This window comes from Trichoplusia ni, chromosome 7, assembly GCF_003590095.1.
Source record: "Trichoplusia ni isolate ovarian cell line Hi5 chromosome 7, tn1, whole genome shotgun sequence".
Classification (NCBI taxonomy): domain Eukaryota; kingdom Metazoa; phylum Arthropoda; class Insecta; order Lepidoptera; family Noctuidae; genus Trichoplusia; species Trichoplusia ni.
In genome coordinates this window covers 4,766,455-4,781,803 of record NC_039484.1, presented here as the reverse complement: position 1 = coordinate 4,781,803, position 15,349 = coordinate 4,766,455, and the positions used below count along the sequence as shown (strand labels likewise).

General features: G+C 35.1%; 1 protein-coding gene across 1 annotated transcript; it reads right to left on the bottom strand.

Annotated features, from left to right (window-relative positions):
* Window positions 1-4,744: 4,744 nt before the first annotated feature.
* Window positions 4,745-14,913, bottom strand: LOC113495871 (kynurenine/alpha-aminoadipate aminotransferase, mitochondrial). The gene is made up of 7 exons (XM_026874866.1): window positions 14,530-14,913; window positions 8,857-9,022; window positions 8,162-8,348; window positions 7,058-7,318; window positions 6,475-6,654; window positions 5,792-5,989; window positions 4,745-5,311 (listed from the first exon to the last, which is right to left on the bottom strand). Exons 1-7 carry the CDS (start codon window positions 14,783-14,785, stop codon window positions 5,102-5,104), a joined length of 1,458 nt encoding a protein of 485 aa, XP_026730667.1. The 5' UTR covers window positions 14,786-14,913; the 3' UTR covers window positions 4,745-5,101.
* Window positions 14,914-15,349: the final 436 nt, after the last annotated feature.

The following is a 15,349-nucleotide window of genomic DNA, read 5'->3' as shown; positions in this document are numbered from 1 at the left end:
GCGTCATTATTTGTAATTTGTACAATACACTAGATGCTCCCAAAAACAGTTTCTTTACGAGGTACAAAGCAAGCTCATAATTTCGATCCTACTTTTACATTGATGTTAGACGATATGGCTGTAAAGAGTGTTTCTTGTGAGATGACGGCCGATAGGAAGGTATGGAAGAAGATGACATGTTGCGCCGACCCAAATAAAATAATTCGGATAAGGGCAGGGGAATGATGATATTACATTGATGTTAAACAAAAATGTAATTAGATATCACTGGCATACGATACACTAAGGTTTACTTTAGCTTGATTATCGGGATAGCCCGAGTACATTCGGACCCAACCGGAGTCTTGAATCATGAGCTAACGGTCTGCGGCAGGCGATCAAGTCGAACGATGTTGGGGTCTGCACAACTCGCTATGAGTAAACCGTTATTATATAAACAAATACATATTTTATTAATTCACTTCATACTAATTGCATGGTTTAAAATATATCTTAAATTGTCTCGCTATCTTCTTGTCAATTGTACCACACGCTCTTACAATGAATGAGTATCGTTAATCGCGTTATGTTTTCCATTTCCATTTGTCTTCGGCGCTTTCCTCTCCTCTCCAGTCAGCTGCAGCTATTTACTGTTAACTTACAATATTTTAATTAAAATGCATTAGGAATTCAATTTGTCTATTGGGAAATTGTTCTAGAATCAATTTTCAGAGACTATTATACCTATTTTATGTAAACTTTTGGTGTAGTGATTCTAAAAAAAAATGGGTTGTAGGTAGTTTTTACTGTGGCAGCTACCTAAATAAACTAAGATCTGCTGAATCTTTGGTGCTATTTATTGCTATGACACATAATTGGTGTAGAGAGAAAGTCTTATCAATAATTTTGAATCAAAATATTGAATCAAAATCAATCAAGTTATCAGAATTGGGTAAAACCTGAATAAGGCTTCCCAACCATACTTTATCAGATATTAATTTCTGTAAATTTTGTAAGATTTTGTTAACTGTTTAGTTAGAGCCGCAACTTTGTTGCCCAGACAAGGGTATTAGCAAAAGTCTTTTCAAGTATATATTTTCAAATTAGAAGTAACATGAACTGTCGAAATATAAGTCTTCATAGCTATCTCCGTACATCTAAAAATTATTTCTTCCATCGTTAAGTTTTTGAAATGTAACTTATCTTCCGAGACTTGTGTTTTCACTCTCTGGTTCTCTATTTGCACCAGCCGGCATTTTTTTTGCTCTAATAATGCGGTTTGATCAAAACCTCTTTGTGTAATGTATCCGTTTCCTTGTATTCCAAACAAGCGATCATGTCTTAAGACGTAATATTGTTGTGTAACACTTCACACTGTTCTATTGATAAGTCTGCCAAGATTAGACAAAAAATATATTAGTCAATCGAATTTCGACCTTATAACAAGTGCATAAGAAAATCAAACCGCAAATTCAATTTTGTTTTCTCTAAGCCGTGAAAAGAATTGTTTGTGCAAACCGCGATAAAATTACATAATTTTATTTGCAGTGGATTTTTAAGCTTACGGGTTTCAAATCTTTGGAATTCGAGTTTGAGAACTGCATTTTTAAATTGGTTTCCTTTTCGCTTTGTTCAAAGGCGTTAGTTTTGACACAAAACTATTTTTTGTGCATTTTGGAGTATTTTGCGCAAAACTCGAGTGTCTATTGTTTGTCATATATTGTGAGCGTGTGTCGGCCGAAGATTAATTTTTTTGTGTCAAAATATTATAAAAAAAAATCTTTTGAAGTGTACTAATAGTGTATTATACCTTGTTTGTTGGTAATCTGTAATCTTTTTGGTAGAAATAGTGTTGGAGTGTGTCGAAAGTACCATTATAAAGAATAGTTGAGGACTGTATTTTAAAATAGGCATGTTATGAATATGTAGGTACCAGTAGTGATTACTTGGCTTGCGATAAGTTTAATGGAGAGCTAACAATATTATGGTATGCTTCCATTTCCATTGTTTCTATCAAGTAAAATACATGTCTAACAGTCCCACAGTGGAAAAAAAATCTGTAACAATAGTTCCAAGAGGTCTGATGTCTGATAAGGACAAAAATCGTGCAAGGTGTAAATCTCGCATGATTTGAAACACTGTCATAATGTAATTTGTGGAGATTATTTATAAATAAACGATTTTATTTTATTGTAATTTAATTATAATATTATTTTATAAAGAAAAATCTTTATAGGTACCTCTTGATCCATATACCTATGCGTACACCTAAACCACAGACTAAACCTAATAACAATTCTCTTATTATCACCAGGTCATTAAAAACAGGGCACAATTTTAGTAAAGCGTCATTCAGCAGTAACAGACAGATTGTAATTTAGCGACACGGCAACAAGACGGACGCAAAATCGTTCTTGAATAATCGCTCAGCAATTAAAACTGCTTATTTCCTAAATTCACGGCAATCGGACGTTTAAAGAGCCTTTTCTAAACCTTCAAACGAAATCCAACCTTTTCTCTTTCACATAAAACACATAACTGCTTATCCGAAACAGATAATTTTCTTTTCAATGTTTTGTGAAGGAAAATATACTTTAATGTTTGGTGTTAAGGTATGTTTTAGCTTGTGTAGAGATGATGAGGCGAGGTAAATGGGAAATTGTGCGCTAACTCGCCGCCGTCGGAATAAAACAACTCTTTGCGCTAATAATGAGAAAGAATGTACAGTGTAGTGTGTGATACAGAGACTAGGGTGTGTATTTTAGAGTTTAACAATCGAATAACTACACAAAACAGTTTTTTTGAAGACCCATTGGCGTGTCGTAAAGGGACATAAAGGTTTGCTAAATAAACCTACACGAAGGTACATAAATTTGACGCATTTCATTTTCTTATTCGCTTTAGTACACATAATAAATATTGGAACTAGGATTCTAGTGTATTTCATCATAATATCGTTATGTCGACGTAAGATGTATGGATGAAAAGTATGTGGATGTATCTTTACAGCCATTAAATAAATTATGGTGGGCTATATTAATTTGGCCAAGACATTTTTTTATCTGCTCCAAATTTAAAAGACCTAGTTCATTGTGCACTTTTGTTTTAATTTAACAGTATTTGTTATTATTTTCTTTTAAAAATATTACCAAGCACTCTCTGTAATCTAACACTACTCTGTGGTACATATCGCAGATTCGAACGTCGAACATTAACTATTAAGGATGTGCACTCAGCATTAGAATTGGTTTCTTGTTTCTTTTAGTGAATGCATGCAATGTTTACATGTTTACAGAGCTATGCTTGCAGATATCTGCTTAGGTTCCAAGAAGGAGACGGACGTGTCGTCCTGCATGTCCGTTCTAACGAGGAATGAGGGGTTGGCTTTTAAAATAATCTTTCGAGAAGAAGTCCAACAGGACATAGGCCGGTCAGAGTCGCGCTGAAGTTGGCCCGGGGTGTTTTTAGTCGGTAGGAGTCCGACATATACCCTCGCCGGGCCCTCGGCGTGGGTCGAAGTCATTAGAGTTTTACCCCGGACAAAAAAAAGTTATTTGTTCAGGATGTATGAAGGATTGCAAGACATTGCCATACACCGACACAAAAACGCGGTTGACGTAGCATGGCGGTTCAGGTTTAGTCAGTAAGAGTCTGACACTACCCATTTCCTCCCCGAGGGAGTGGGTGTAAATGAGGATTCCCCGCCTTAAAAAAAAAGGTATCTGCTTAGGAAAGATTATTCATTAAGTATAGGGCATAATAATGATGATGATGATCGGTGCGAGATGGCTGGCAGGAGCTGGATACGGCAGCCGAAGAAAGATCTCGCTGTCTTGCAATTGGGGAGGCCTATATACAGCAGTGGACGAATTTGGACTGATGATGCTGATAGGGATTAATTACAACTGCAAAGGCATCTGCAGTCTTATTAAATTTTTGAAGGTGCCTGAAAAAATTTAACTGAAATAAAAAGTTATGTTTTTGATTAAGTAAAATTACCTATCTAATTTAATGCCAATCACGGTATAACTATTTTTCACGTAGGGAATTTTGTGCTTCGAGCAATTTACAAATTGCACCTAATTTTGAAGGAGAAATTACCTTAATTTGTTTTTTGTTATCAATAGATAATGATTAAGATTCGTTGGACACAATACACTACCCACACATGTAACCAATCACTATGATAGAAGACATTGACACAATATAGAGACTTTATATTGTTATATAAGCTTTAAATTTCAGTGCTTAAAAAAATGTTTGTGCGTTTGTACTGTTTTAATTTAATATTTTTCTATACAGCTTTTCTCTTTCAGAAAATTTTATATTTAAGCTCATTCCCAATCTACTAACGAATTAAGACGGTGGAAAAGGTGTAACGACATTTCAGTATGACTATTGTAGAAATTGCAAAATGATTTTGACTAGGGGCAGGGTCTCCCAATTAAAACTATTGTAGGTACCTAATAAGTCTGAAACTGTCATTATTTTCCCGAAAACAAAAATGCAATAAGTTCTGCAAGTGATTTAAATTGCAAAGAATATAATATAAGGTAAGTAAGTAAAAATCACTAGCAAAGATAAATCTTTTATTAAAACTAGAGATAACAAAACTTATTGTTTGGATATGTTTCACAGCGCTTGCCATCTAGCGTCGAGTAGCAAAACCATTGAAATTATTAAATTCTTTATTTCTTTATCGTTTTAATAATGATGTTTTAACATGAATACCTATTATTTAAGTATAAATGCTGGTACGTGTTTGTTCGTTCATTTCCTTTTTTTGGTTATTTCAGAATCACATTTTAACAGTGCAGCACACTCAAACATTTTATATTTCTTAATGATATATTTCTATCAAGAATCGTTAATCATATTTCATAATTAATAGCTTCTCTGCATTAAATATTTTCATAATTAGATGTTATGTTATACTTTCTTCAATATCTTATCACAAAGCGTAATTTTTGTATACACAACAAAGCCTCTGGTCTAATATGAAGTACAATAATTATTTAATATAAATAATAACATTAATACAATCTAAATCTTAACCTAAAAATAAAATACATTATCAACTAATTCAAAATTTTTGTAAGCATAAAACTTAAAACAGCGCCATCTACCCTTCAGTTGCCAACCTCTTTGGTTTCTGCAACGTCTTTTGCTGTTCGTCTTTGATAAGCTCCGCTAGAGTGCGCACTGCAGAGTCCATGTCTTCGTACTTTATCTTGCTAAACGTTAACCTTAAATACTGGCAGGGGGCGTTGTAGGGCATAAAAGCGTGGCCGGGAATCAACATCAGTCCTCTTTGTAGAGCCGTGTGAAAGACCTGTATTAATAAATATTAATTATTGTATGTTGTATTTGAGTGTTGTTTTTTTTATGATAACCTTTACATACCTATGAACAACGGTTATCACGAAGTATGATGTCATTGGGTGACTGTTTATTTTGTAAACTTATATTTGATTACACGATTAAAAGAGTTCTTGAGTGTTTTTATATGTTTTGACTTATTGTATTAACTTATTTAAGATAACTAACAAAATGTTCTTCAATATTGTACTTATTTTTTGGCATGATTGAACACACCCATTTTTACGTTAAATAACTTTAACTTATATGTGTTACTGGCAGACCTAAATAGTAGAATGACCATCTAGTCACTCTACTATATTTAGGTCTGGAATCAGGCTGGGTCTGATCTAATGTAGGTATGTAACATCCTCTGTATAGCGCATACCATATTTCCATCGAATATCCATCAAAACCAAAAATTCAAAGTAAACTTATTTAAAAATCCCCTCACCATATTATAAACATCTTCAACGCCAGGTACTCGAAGCCAGTAGAACAGCCCAGCATCAGGCTTGTGGAAGGGGATGGTGGCGGCGAGCGGGGCCAGTGCAGTGTTCAGAGCTTCACGTCGCTTCCCGTAGAAGTCACGCGCTCCCATGAGGTGAGATGCTAGCGTCTTGCGACAGGACACCAGGTGTAGAAGTATGGCCTGTAGAGGTAGAAGGTGTCATATGGTTGCTATGGTAACGGTGCCGGGTGCATAAAGATTCGTTTTGCGGACCAGCTGATCCTATCAGGTAAGGTAAAATACCAGGTAAGGAGGATGGCCAACAACAACAAGGTGTTATGAGGTTGCCATGGTAACATGGGCTAAGAGCGTTTTTTTTACATCAACAGCTGTAGATGTCTTGTGGTTCCATCTGGAGACATGCATGGTTCTTTCAACAGAAGACCAGTCTATGAAAAGCAGAGTGAACCACGTAACGCCATAATATGTATATCGATCACAAATGTTTCTAACGGAGAATATATCTAAAGATTTTCTGTGTAGTTAGGTCTCGATTTAGATTTTAATTGTCATTTTACAATTAATATTGCTATACAGCATGGAGCTAAAAACAATTCAAGTGGATGCTAGAAGTGAAAAATTAGAGAAGTAATTTGTCTTTCTTAAATAACTAATTAAATATATACCTGTGCCAAAGTACAAGAGTGCAGTAGTTCAGCTTGCATATGCAGCTGGAGCCGGTACAGTAGAGGCGAGGGTGCCGTGATCCACGCAGCGCGGAGCCCGGAGCTCACCACCTTAGAGAACGAGTCCAGACGGAGAACCCGTCCGCATGTGTCCAGGGAGAGGAATGATGGTGTATGACGCTGGGGATATAGGAGATGAGTTTTGATGTATTCAATTTACAAGCAATTTTATCCTGGCTAAAATGTAATGTACTATTTTATATAGATGAAATTACTAGATCAGATGAAATGCAGTTGATATGAATTTGGACTTTGAATAAAGAAAAATTGGTATTACACTTAAACTCTTTTTTTCTCAATTAGGGGTGGTCACTTATATTAAATACCAAACCACCAACACGATCAAACTTAACAAGAAGAAAAAAAAAGTTTTTACAACAACAACCAGAAACTATTTAATCAATCAATCAATGCAGCCTCTATCGAGGTTCACTGCAGGACTTATCTCGGACTGAATGCGGAAGGCGGAGGATCAGGCGTTGTAGCGCAACTTTTGGGAAGTATACGTCTAGTAACTACTCACGTCTGTATAATTTAAGAACACGTAAGGATCATCTTCAACGATCAAGAAATCGTATCTGCAAGCCAGCTCGTATATCTGCCTTCTCCTTTCCTCAGTGATTACTGTTCCAGTTGGATTGCTGCCAGTCGGTATGATGTACAGCATTTTTGGCATCTTCAGACCGCGACGCAACCGCTCCCCGAGAACTGAATCCAGTGTTTCAGGGATCATGCCGTCCTTGTCTTCGGAAATGCCGATTATTTCTGCTTTATATGGTTTTAGCTAGAATGGGAGAAAAAAGTTCAAACATTGCTGAATTCTAAAAGAGTTATCGACCAATGTGCAAATGAGTCGAATGAAGGTATTAATATTTTTTTGTATAAGATCTTCAAAAAGTCTTAAAAAGTAAAAATGACCTTGTAAAATACGTCGTACTGTGATAAAACAAAGAAATGTGATAAAAATATTTACACTTATTTTATTTACGTTTACATGACTGAAAGTTGAAACGCCTAAAACGTATTTCTGGTTAAATATTCTTATCAGCTAATTCAAAAGACAATTATTTACATTTCTTTTCAAACGTAAGTCTTGGGAAAATATGACAATTAAATTGAACTAATATTTTACAAAACCCGCATCAAATAAAGAAACAACTAAAGATAGAGAATCACTAAGTAAGCAAGTGTGTTTTTAAGGTTCCATGGGTAAATGGCAAAAAACTGTTTTCTTAACGTAATCGTTCCTCTATTCTTCAATCTGTTTGTATAGGGGGACAACTATATATTCTTTTTGTATAGGGGGACAACTTTCAAAAGCACGCCGACCGCAGTTTTGAGACACAACACACTTGCCAAAATAAACTTAACTTTGTCTTTCATACAAAGATTGTGAATGACAATGTTATCTACGAACCATATGCCAGTCAGACTGTATCTGAAGTCTTACTGAGACTAGGAAAGAAATATCGTAATAAATTGTATAACATAAAATTTTACTGGCAATACAAAAGTAATATACAGTCGCTGGTAATGTATCGCAACCCGTACGAAATTGGTCGCCTAGTCTAAATAACAATTTAAAATCTTAAAAAATATGGGCAAAACAAAAGCAATTTATACTTACGGCTGCATGAATCCCAGTATAAGCGAACTCCGAAGTAATAACGGGGTCGCCAACATCAACCAGCAGTTCTACACATTGATAGATCCCATGCTGCCCTCCATTTGTTACTTGGATATCCCGAGGTAGCTTCGGGGGACGGTGAGCCTCATTTTGGAAGGCTGTGAGTTCAGCCACTAGCGCTGGAAGCCTAGAAGACAGAAACAAGATATTTGAAACCCATCCTATAGGTTTACTTTCTGTTTTTTTGCCTTAATGACAAATTTAACTTAAGATTGTAATGCGTTATGCTTGTGTAAATAGCTTATAATAGTTAATATCATTAATATCTTGAAATAAAAACTTTTGATTTTGATTTTGATTAGCGTGTAATAGTTGAGTTGAAGTTTGCAGAAATGTCACTAGACTTTTGAGATCAACACTGTGTAGTGACCATTCTATCACAGTTCCAGAAATGTAATTGTCCTATGATTGAATTCATCCTGATGGTTGACCACTATTTCTCAAAGAAATAATTATGGTTGCGTAAGTTAAGCGTGACAGCGCAATACACGGTGTAAAGCGGCGTCTATCTTCCACACCCGCCCTTATGCTACTGAAAGACTTGGTGAAAGGATCCACGGTCATGACCCAGATCTGAACTAGATTTTAAAGATGAAAACTTGACCAAAAAGGTCAAATGCCTTTCTTTAACTTACCCTTGAGAAGGAATATACTGTAAGGCAGAAGCCAGTGCTTTTCCTTCCAGTTTAAAGGTGGAACTCTTCGTTTCTAAGGACAGGCTTGTGAAAGGGAACACTTGCTCATTCGGCATTCCTTCAGCTAAAGAGATCATCTCCTTTCCTACTTTGTAGGACAAGGACGCTGAAAAGAAGTTTTAGATAATAAATAAATGCGGACAACATCACATACATTCTTGTGAACTCAAAGTAAGTTGCTAAAGCACTTGTATTATGGTTAAGGTACCACAAACCCCCAGACCCGAGACAATGTAGAAATGTGAATTTTTACATTGACCTGACCGGGGATCGAACCCGGGACCTCAGAGCTAGCGACACCTTGAGACCGGTGCGTACGCCACTCGAGCACGGAGGTCGTCGATACAAATAGATATTACATTAACATTCTAGAACTTAATTTAAGATGCTAAATGTTTCTATAATACCTTTTCATCAATTAGTCTTATTTTAAGCAGTTTTGGTTGATCGGTTTCCAGTCTCACGGGATTTTGCTGAATTGTATTTTTCCACGGAGCGACTACGCAGTCTTTCGTTAACCATATTGCTTAATAGAACTATTGTGTTATCCAAACAATGTGTTCAATTTAAAGTTAAATATCCATGAAAGGCTTACGAGAAACGGTTATGAGAAAATAAATCAGTCTCGTTAATAGACACATGGCGATACTAATAAAATCGCTTTTTACGTAGCCAGTAAATACTGCACAAGTTGATCAATCATAGGTTAAGTTAGGCTTGGTACTAGTCTGTGAATGGGTGACAATCTAAGCTAGAACGATTTCCTCCGTATTTCGTAAGCTCAATAAATTGTGGGACTTATCTGATCTCCACAATCCCAAATTTTGCCCTAATGTTATTTACTAGCGTCCACAAAACAATCATAATATGCGAATTATTGCAAAATCGCTTCCTTGTTATTTTTTTCTGCGCACTAAACACCCAATGACGTCACAGATAAAACTGTTATTTTAGATCAACACCGACAACTTTGTGCAAAAAATGTATTTGTTTGCGCCGATGGTAATGCCAAACACACACCTACCTATCCATCATAAGATAATGCTTATTACAACATTCACTGCAAACATTTTAAAAACGAGTCCGCTTCGCACACGTGAGGTTATTTTTCAAAGTCATTATTTTATACTAATACTAGCTACGTGGCTAAGCTATAACTGCATAAGTGATTCGATCACAGGTTAAGCTACGCTTGACGCGGTTGGTCCGTAGATGGGTGACCATCTTTGTCATAACGAGTTCCTCCGTGTTTCGGAAGGCACGTTAAATTGTGGGTCCCGGCTGTTATTCCTACATCTTTGACAGTCGTTACAGGTAGTCAGAAGCTTGAAAAAGTCTGACAGCCAGTCTAACCAAGGGGTATCGTGTTGCCCAGGTAACTGGGTTGAGGAGGTCAGATAGGCAGTCGCTCCTTGTAAAACACTGGTACTTAGCTAAAACCGGTTGGACTGGTAGCCGACCCCAACATAGTTAGGAAAAGGCTAGGCCAATGATGACTAGCTGTTGCCCGCGACTTCGTCCGCGTGGTTAGAAGATATAAGTTATAATTTATACCTGCCTTCTATCTATCTGCCTTCTATCTATCTGCCTTCTATCTATCTTGTAGGATTCAGTCAGCGTTTGCAAATGCAGCGCAAATATGTATTTTTTTACGACCTCACATTAGAAACCTCAAAAATTTTAGCCTATGTGTTAGTCTGATGTATAAGCTATATTGTTATAAAGTTTCATTCAATTCCATTTAGTAGTTTTTACGTGAAAGAGTAACAAACATCCATACATCCATACTTGCAAACTTTCGCCTTTATAATAGTAGTAGGAAGTATGTAAGACTAGCTGAAGCCCGCGGGCACGCCCGCCACAAATCTAAAAAGTAAACACATAATAAAACTATCCTATGTGTTAATCCTGGTTATAAACTACCTGTGTACCAAGTTTCGTCAAAATCCGTTCAGTGGTTTTTGCGTGAAAGTGGAACAAACATCTATTCATACAAATTTTGGGTTAATAATATTGGTAGGGTAATAGGATATTACTGAGTTTTGTATGGTATTACGTAATTAATTTTTTTGAATGGTTTTAAAAGTTTCTCATCATGTGCGTCTTGGGTCATCCCAAAGGTTATATTTTAATCCATTTTTAGAATCATACCATAATATTAAACACACAAACTGTATTACAAGACTTATTACTGTTTATGTTCTTATTTTATTTTACTCTTATCGTTATTTTTTATGCCCTTGCATAACTGAACAATAAGTATTATATTATACAAGTAAATGAAATGTTAATTCGTTCGTAACGACACGTATCCGATGATATTTTTTTATTCAAAATCTTGCTTCGCGGGAATTTCATAACATTCAAGTCACATACCCAACCAGACTAAGGACAAGCATTCGTGGATCACAGAAATGCTTATTCTACGCGGGGTTTGTGATTGTGACCTCAACCACTCAGGGTCCCGATTCGGCTTTTTACAGTGGCCGATAAAGGAACTTCAATTAGATGAAAATATTCATTATTTATTAATTTTATTGACCGTGAGTGTTCCGCCCCGTACTGTTTTTTTTTTAATTATTGTGTTAAAAAAATCTTAGGAGAATACGAATAGTGATATTTCAATCATATTTCCATTCATTCATCGGCCATTGTAAATAGCATGAATCGGAGCTCAGCTATCCGCGTGCCACGGTCAATGCTGTCTAGTCAACTCCTTTATCAAGTTACATCGTTACTAAGATAAGGTTTAATTTAGATTACGATTATCGATAAATATTTAAAATCGTACATAAACAAACAAAACAGGAAAGACGTGTGACATTGGAGATATCGTTTAATTCATAACTAGATAGGGTAATCATTACATATGAATTGATATTTTTTTTATAAACGATTCCCGCTCTAAGGAATTTAATCCTTGTATCGCGGGGGGTTTCACAAACATATAATTCACATGCACAAATACACCCAAACTCAGAACAAGCATCGGTGGACCACACAAACGCTTGTCCTACGCGGGGATCGAACCCGCGACACGTCGCGCAAAGTGGGTTTGGCGTGATAATTTATTTATTTATTACAGACACAGCTAATTTTATCTTCGATGATTATGATGACCTCAACCACTCGGCTATCCGTGCAGAAATCGGTAGCATAACAAGGAAAACCGGTGAAGACCAAGAAAATGAGAAAGCTATTTAATTGGTAAAAACAGAAGTAATAAATCTATAACAAACAAATATTCTGTTTGTCATTAATAAATGATTAACAATAAACACATACAGCCTTAAAAATATTTAAGCGAAACTAGATAAAAAACATATGGGAAATGCAAATAACAGCTGTTTCAAATGAAAAGAGAATAAAAAAAAATCGGTTATCCCAGTCTATAGTTCTGTGATAATAAACATGAAAAAAAAATACAATTAATCAATGTAAGAACATTTGGTTAAAAGTAGCCACTAATTTCGGCTAAGAGTGGCTAAAACCAAATTGTCAATGATGACGATGGATTATTATGAAAGAAACTAAGGTTTCTTCATTGTAATTAATTAATTTATCATTTTAGCAGCCCTAACTAATAGGAAATAGGAAACGAAAGGTTTTTTCGTATCTAATATTATCTTTAGGACAAGGTCTTTTTTTAATTATATCATGTTTACCTAATAATTGATAAGGACTTGGCCCGAATACTGTTTTATGTCAGTTGAATTTCACGAAAACATAAACTTATTTTAGATGTCTCATTATTATTTTTCTTTTATTTAACTATGTACATTCTGTTTCCTTTCAATATTATCATTGTTATATCGTTCTTCTGGATCTTATTTGAGTGTATTTCGAATCGTTAAGAAACCGATTGCCGACTCTTTAAATGCCAGGGATTCCTATAGTATCAAAAAGTAATTTTATCCTTCTTCAATTGTTTCACTGATTTAATGTCTGTTCAATTATTTAATGTTTAACAAAAAAATCAATGTTACACAAAATTCATAAAGAAGTGAACAAAAGAAACGTGTTATATATTAACACTACCTATATTATTTCTAATGTTAGATCATTATAAACTAAAAATAAATTATCATTTTTTTCTTTTACAATGCCAAAGACGACAGTGTCATTGCATAATAATTAAGTACAAACTAAACAAAGTGTGTTTTAAAATTATTACCCAATGCAATAACCTCATTTCAATTTATCTTTCGTGTAAATGAAACATGTTTCTTTCCAAACCCGTTCATAAATATTCTAAGCAGTCCATTGAACCTTTTAAATATTTACAATCCCATTACTAAATAATAAACATCATCATCGGCCTAGCCTTTTTCCCAGCTCAATTTTTTTGGGGTCGGCTTCCAGTCTAACCGGATTCAGCTAAGTACCAGTGTTTTACAAGGAGCGACTGCCTATCTGACCTCCTTAACCCAGTTAACTGGGCAACATGATACTCCTTGGTTAGACTGGTTGTCAGACTTTCAAGCTTCTGACTACCTGTAACGACTGTCAAATTTGGTACAGAGAGAGAGTTGACTTTGAGAAAGAACATAGGATAGTTTTTATCCCGGACTTTGGAAGAGTTCTCTTGGAAACGCGATATAACCGACCCCGACGCGGGCGAAGCAGCGGTTGAAAAGCTAGTTATCAATAATTTATAATGTAAATGTAATGAATATTCTAGTGGTTAGTGACCCTGACTGCTATACCGGAGGTCGTGGGTTCGATTCCCGCCCAGAATAAATGTTGTGTGATGAGCATGATCATTTGTTCTGGTGTCTGGGTGTAATTTATCTATAATATGTATGTATTTAGAAATATATAAGTAAGTTTATCAGTTGTCTGGTTACCATAACACAAGCTCTGCTTAGCTTGGGATCAGATAACCGTGTGTGAGTTGTCCCAGGATTTATTATTATTATTATTATTATTATTATCTGAATTGTTAAGAATTATATTTTAAGTGTATTTGAAAAAATAAGCCGGTTTAGTCCATCAGACATATTACAAAAAAAATATTGGTCACGTATTTTCTATTTTTCGTAAACAAAATAATAAGGGAGTCCCTCAAGGCATACGCTTAGGTCCAATAAATTTCTGTAGAAAAATTGGACTTTTTCTACAGAAATATCAGATCCATTAAATGCTACTATCAATTAATCGGTGTTTTACTTATTATAAAATATTCAGGAAATAACAATGTGAATTTATCAATGACGTATTAAATGATTAATTAGTACGATCAGACGGATGTTATCAGTTGTTAATAATCAAATACTTTTGTTAAAAAGAATTTAATTAAAAATAGCTTGAATTTTGATGTTCCCTTCAATTTAACATTATTCAGTGCAATCTTGTAAGACTGAAACCACAACATCAGCTCATGAAAATAGAGGCAAAGAAAAGTTTCTTCAAGATATTTTTCTATAGAATAGAGGATGAATATTGAAAAGGGATCTTTCGAACGAATGTAAACTGTCAATAAACGTTATTTTAAATTAGACCCTTGTATGCTAGACAGCTTAAAAATATTATGACCCCAATGATGTATGTACCTCACACGCAAGATATATTTTTTTTATTGTATACCGAGGGATAAATCAAAATGTAACTTACTGATCTGTCTGGTAATCGCAGGCTCCCTCAACGCCGATCTCTGGCTAAAAAACCTGTCATAGTCGGCTCCAGAAAGAGGTTTGTAGCGATCATCATGGGAACTTTTATCACTATAGAACTTGAAAAAATCTTCAACATTCACATCTTTTTGCGAACTCATCAACTGCTTTTGAGAAACTAAAGCAACCGTTCGAATTTCGAACAGTCTTCTCCCCATTTCTGCATTCGCCTTTCCAAATTTTGTCGTTGCAAACATTTTTTTCTATAGTTTTTTTTAATCACTTCTATTTTATTTCTTCGCGTTTCGTTTTCTCAATTCACTGTTGTTTCGACGAAGCGTTAACGAAGATAAAAGTGAAAAAAATCTGTGTTCTGTAATTAAACACTTAAGATTGCGTTAATTTGACGATAGCGCAACGATGCGATAACAAGGGTCGTCGAGATAGTGGTGTACAACATTAAAATGAGTTCGAATTAAAATTTGAACATAAAAAACTTTAACTTATTTCTGTCGCGTTGCGGAGTTGTGTGATGAACTCGTTTCATCGATATTTACGAGTCACTTATAAACAACTTTCATTGTATAAGTACAAGAAACGTATTATAATGGGCTAACGATGCTATCTAAAGCCGCGTTCACGCTGGAGCTAACAGTATAAAAGGACAATAATTTTAATACATTCATTTAGTATTCTAAAAATTAATACAGATTATGAAGATTAGCGAAAAATTATTGTATAAAAACGACACTTAGGGTTAAAAAGTCCAATCTTTATGTCGCGAGGTGTTCCACAAACTTAAGTTTCAAGACATATATACA